General features: G+C 41.4%; 1 protein-coding gene across 1 annotated transcript in view; it reads right to left on the minus strand.

Moving 5' to 3' along the window:
* Nucleotides 1-5483, minus strand: part of SLC2A2 (solute carrier family 2 member 2) — a 29181-nt gene extending 23698 nt beyond the window's left edge. The window contains exon 1 of the mRNA XM_086394108.1: nt 5386-5483. Coding sequence (XP_086250234.1) covers nt 5386-5400 — 15 coding nt within the window. The 5' untranslated portion in view covers nt 5401-5483. The remainder of the gene's footprint in view (nt 1-5385) is intronic.
* Between the last annotated feature and the right edge of the window lie 517 nt (nt 5484-6000).

Here is a 6000-nt window from a genome sequence, read left to right on the forward strand (position 1 = left end):
TGGTGAGCAGGAATGGAAGTCGGGAGTGAAGGTAGTGGCTGCAGCTGGTTTGGTCTGCTGTACCCAGGTGGTGCAGTGGTAACGAATCCACCTGCCAATGCAGGAGACCCAAGAGATGAGGGTTTGATCCCTGGGTCAAGAAGATTCCTTGGAGGAGGAAATGGCAACCTGCTCCAGTATTCTTTCCTCGAAAATCCCACAGACAGAGGAGCCTGGCAGGCTACAGTCTGTGCATACTGTGTGCTAATTTGCTTCAGTCGTGTCCAACTCTTTGTGACCCTATGGACTGTAACCCACCTGGCTCCTCCATCCATGGGGATTCTCCAGGTCAGAATACTGGAGTGGGTATTCCCTTCTCCAGGGGCTCTTCCCGACCCAGGGATTGAAACCGCACCTCTGCTCTTGCATCAGCAGGTGGGTTCTTTACACTAGCACCCTGGGAAGCCCCAGGCTACAGACCAGAGGGTTTCAAAGAGTGGATACAAATGAGTGCATGTGCTTGCATATGCACACACACACACACACACACACACACACTCCATCAGCCTTCCTCTGACACTCCAAATGAGTCTCAGTCACAACAGTGTTAGCTGTTCCTACATTTCTTTGACAAAAATAAATGTTAATTTTTAAAGATAGAACTCCCGTTTCATTACCTCCCAATTAAATTGCTTTAAGTCATTGCTGTAGGAATACTGGAGTTGCCCCTAAGATCACTTTCTTCCACTTAAAGATAACAAAAAATACCACTGAGAAGGAAACAGGAGAGAGGTTTTTAAATTTATTTTTTAATTGTAAGAGAATTGCTTTAAAATGTTGTTTTGGTTTCTGTCATACAACAACTTGAATCAGCCATAATTATATATATATATATATGTATATAAACAAAGGTCCATCTAGTCAAAGCTTTGGTTTTTCCAGTAGTCATGTATGGATGTGAGAGTTGGACTATAAAGAAAGCTGAGCACTGAAGAACGGATGCTTTTGAACTGTGGTGTTGGAGAAGACTTGAGAGTCCCTTGGACAGCACGGAGATCCAACCGGTCCATCCTAAAGGAAATAAGTCCTGAATATTCTTTGGAAGGACAGATGCTGAAGACGAAACTCCAATACTTTAGCCACCTGATTTGAAGAACTAACTCATTTGAAAAGACCCTGATGCTGGGAATGATTGAAGGCAGGAGGAGAAGGGGACGACAGAGGATGAGATGGTTGAATGGCATCACCGACTCAATGGACATGAGTTTGAGTAAACTCCGGGAGTTGGCGATGGACAGGGAAGCCTGCCATCCTGCAGTCCATGGGGTCGCAAAGAGTCAGATCCGACTGAACTGGAACTGGAACTGGAGCTCCTCCCTCCTGAGCCTCCACCCCCTCCTCCCAGCCCACCCTTCTAGGTCATCACAGAGCACCAGGCTGGGCTCCCTGTGTTGTATAGCAACTTCCCACCTGCCGTCTGTTTTACACATGATAGTGTGTACATGTCGGTGCTACTTTCTGCACTCGTCCCACTCAGGAGAGGTTTTAAATGTTTAGAAATCGTAGGACATTCTTAAAATCTTTGTCCTCTGGTCTTCCTGGCTTCTTTTCTTTAGTGAAGGCTCTGATCCTGCCACCCTATGGCCTGTAGTTCCTCACTTTAACTCCTCAAGAGAGAAATTTTTGGTCAGACAAGGAGCAATCTCATTTATTTTAAGTGGGTCATTTGAATTCCCAACTGAAGCAATCATTCCAAATATTGAAGTCTCTGGAACTGTTTGATTGCATTTTTCTTTTTTTGTCTTGTATCTCTTATTTTCAGGCTTGATTTCCCTCTCTGAACTCCATTCTGAACTGGCTCTTTGCATTTCATCTTTTCCTTTTCCATTGTCAAATAAAAAGAGGTAACATTTGTAGTCAACCCTCTGTGTGGTTAGATTTGGTCAGAGAAAGTTCTGTTTATGAGAGGGAGAATTTCTGAAAACTACTAAATTTGAATTAGCCCATTAACCCTAATTCATTCAATCTATCATCCAAGAGACTGACCCACAAATAAGTACATAGAAGCTAGTGAAAACTTAGCTGGAGCTCACTCTGTCCAGGCTCTGTGATCTAATTGGTTTGCCTTTTCTCTCAATAACCTTGTAGGTTGAAATTCTATCATATTACATATGGTAAAACTGATATAGAAAGGGTAAGGAACTTGCCTGAAGGCCTGTAACCACCAAGTGGTAGAAGATATTCAAGTCTTTTCTCAACCTTTTCATAGGCTGCTGCTGCTGCTAAGTCACTTCAGTCGTGTCCAACTCTGTGCGACCCCATAGATGGCAGCCCACCAGGCTCCCCCGTCCCTGGGATTCTCCAGACAAGAACACTGGAGTGGGTTGCCATTTCCTTCTCCAATGCATGAAAGTGAAAAGTGAAAGCGAAGCTGCTCAGTCGTGTCCGACTCGCAGCGATCCCGGGAACTGCAGCACCAGGCTCCTCCATCCATGGGATTTTCCAGGCAAGAGTACTGGAGTGGGGTGCCATTGCCTTCTCCGTTTTCATAGACAGCAAGGTATTAAGCCTGCACTTTTTGAAAGACATTTGGAGCTTAATAATTTTAAATTAAAGAAAGCTATGCTCTATATCCAATTAAAAATATGCTGCTGGATAAATGTAGAAGAAAAGAATGTGGGCAAGTGGGCTAAACCTTAACAAAGAACAAAATGTGGTGTTTATTTTGTGACTTAGAGGTCAGATGGAGTCCATTAGGAAAAACAAATCAACTTGGGAGTCAGAAAACCTATAAGAGTCCCATCCAGGCCCTTAACATCCCCAAGTGTTAGTTTCTTTGCCCCAAAAATGGGTATAATAGTTATGCATAGACTTACTATAAAGACTGAATAAGACACACACTATGGTCTTCCTATAAATAGTAAAAGGGCTGTAAAACAACTGATTTTTAATCACATCATTAGCATCTTGTTCATCACTCTTGCCAAAAAAACCGCCTGTCAATTTTTCAAACTATAGTTTTCACAACACTACTACAAAATACCTCCATTTTACAGGTGAGGAAGCCAGGGCTCAGAGACCAAGTGGTATTCCCAACACACATAGCTGGTAAATAACAGATACTCTTTTATTGGAACCCAGAGCTCATCTTAAACTCCCACTGCTAAACAAAATGATTTTCAGATTTTCAGCAGCTCTTGATTGACTAGGCAGGGAGGAGAAGCTTGTACTGTTTCCTCTACAAAATACCACAAGCAGCAAGTCAAAGGTGATCTTGCACTCAACTTTGGAAAAGTCCAGGAGTTTCTCAAGCTATAGAATTTTCAAGTTTCAAGGGACCTTTAAGAGCAATGGATTCTAGTCTGATCTCTTCCTTTTTCAGTTGGAGAATCGAAGTCCTTTAAGTTATACAACGCATTACTGGCTATATCCAGAGTGAGAATCCAGTCTCGTGCTTAGCTCATTCCTTTCAACCCGGGTGAATTTATAAAGGTGACACATAGCGCTTTACAATAGTTCTCATTCTTTCTGGGTTCCCTTTCTAGGCAATTCTTTAATTCTCAAGAGAAGTGCTATAGCACAATTTCTAAGGCTCCTAAGGGAAGGTAATAATCATTTTAAATGAAACTTGAGTATATTCTATGTGCCAGGCACTGTGGACAAGCACCTTCTGTTTTGCAGTATCTACCAAACTTCAGTTGTTTGAATGCTACCTTCATGATTTTTTTTTGCCAAATCTACATATCATCTGTATAGTTATTAACTCAATATTTATCTTTATACTGCTTTTAAAGTTTTATCTAATTTAGCTGTATCCTGGGCTGTAATAGGAAACCATGAAATCCTAGCTAGTATTCCTTAAATATACATTATACAAACACACAGCTATTGATAGTAAACTGTCACCTGAGTTTCTCTAATATTATCTCATTTAATTACTCCCATACAGTAAAAGAAAGAAAGAAAGAAAGTAAAGTCGCTCAGTCGTGTCCAACTTTTGCGACCCCATGGACTGTAGCCTACTAGGCTCCTCCATCTGTGGGATTTTCTGGGCAAGGGTACTGGAGTGGGTTGCCATTTCCTTCTCCAGGGGATCTTCCCAACCCAGGTATTGAACCCAGGTGTCCCGCATTGCAGGCAGACACTTTACTGTCTGAGCTACTAGGGAAGCTCCATACAGTAAAGAACTATTATAATCCCTATCTCCCATACTATATCCTTATGTTCAATTCCAATGTGTTTTTAATTTGTTGCAAGAGAGAAAAACCATTTGAGAAAACATTACACAGACTAGTCAGAAAACAGAGCAAATATCCTTAAAATCTCAATTGGTGGATAGGCCAATTAAAAAAACTTAACCCCCATATCACAGCAGGTAGGCAACATTAGCACACTCGCAATCTAGGATCATGACCACAAAGCCTGTGCTCCCAGCCTTGTCACTTACTGACATGAAGGAAGGCTTGGCAGAGTAAATTACACCAGATCAGAACTCAGAGGTCCCTCCTCGAACACCCATTGTATGATTGTGATTTGGTTGGGGGACACTTATAAGGGAACAATAGCACTATACCCTTTCTCTTTTCAAGGTTTTATTTTGAAAAGTATTTTATCTACAGAGAAATTTACAGAGTAGTGCAGTGAGCACTCCATAGCCTTCACCTGTGTTCACCAATGCTTAGCCTTCACATTTGCTTCATTCTCACTGTGTGTGTCTGTGTGTGTTATTTTGGCAAATCATTTGAAAATAAGTATCAGATATTTATGTCACTTTACTCCTAAATACTTCAGCATGTACTCACTAAGAAAAAGACATTCTCCTACTCCTACATAATTATAATACCATTATCATATCCAAGAATGTAGTAGTTATAAAATATTGTCTAATATACCCACAATTTCTACCCCTATATTGTCCCTTGGAGCTGTTTTCTTCTTCCTTCCACAATCTAAGCTCACTTGTTGCATTTGGCTGTCAGTTCTTCTTTGTCTCTTTTAATCTAGAATAGTCCTTTTTAGTCTCCTTTAATCTAGACAGTCCTTCTCATATATTGATATTTTTGAAGATTTCAGGTCAGTTTCATGATGAGTTAGATTTGGCTTAAAGTGCCCTTTTTTGCACATTCCTTCAATAATATTGTTAGGCTGTACTACTCGAGAAAACATTACACAGGCTAGTCAGAAAACAGAGCAAGTATTCTTAAACTTCCAATTACTGAAAAAAAAATATGATTTTTTAGCGGCTAAATTAACTATCAATTGGCCAAAAGAAGAAGGGCTCATCTGCAGTAGCTACACCCAACATTCCCCAAATCTTCAGTATACTCGTACAGAATCCTCAATATGCTCACTGACTTGAACAGATTTCCCTACTCATGTCCTCAAATGGACATAATACAACTGTACCTTATCTTCTGTCATTTTATGGGCCGGAGTCCTCCTCTTAATTCCAGGTCTAGAGTGGCAGATGCAGTGGCCAGCTTCTGACTGTCCTTCTCCAGCTTTCTGAGACTAGTTATACATTAGAATAGGAGGGGCCAGGTAGGAGGCATGAGGCCAAGTCTAATCTTGGGCAGAGGTGAATATTGATGAGAATCTAATCAATAAATGCTTTGCCTCTGTTACCTGTGGCGTCAATGTTTTTGTTCCACCAGGAAAGAAAATGAGAGCAGGTTTCTTCAGTGTTAAGTTACAAACCAGAGATGGTTGTGTTTTAAGGCACTTGCTAAGTGTGGCAGTAACCAGGGGCAAGTGAAAAAGAAAGCTTATAGAGGCTTTTATAGAAAATGAGATATGTTGGGCTGCCCTGCTCTGTTGCAGGGACAAGAAAGACAGGCACACAGAAGGCACATGCCCTGCAGAGAACCACTGCTGTGGCGCTTCTGCTTCAGAGCCAGACTGTGTGGCCAGGGGTCACTGTAGGCTTGAGTGGTTATCTGAATGAATTTGGACACTCATGAACTTGGGTTTGAATCTCACCATTTTACTAGTGGTGTGACCTTAAGCATGAGACTTTTCTGT

The sequence above is a fragment of the Bos grunniens genome, chromosome 1 (assembly GCF_055505025.1).
Source record: "Bos grunniens cultivar Pamir isolate PY7600 chromosome 1, Bosgru_T2T1.0, whole genome shotgun sequence".
In the NCBI taxonomy this organism is placed as follows: Eukaryota; Metazoa; Chordata; class Mammalia; order Artiodactyla; family Bovidae; genus Bos; species Bos grunniens.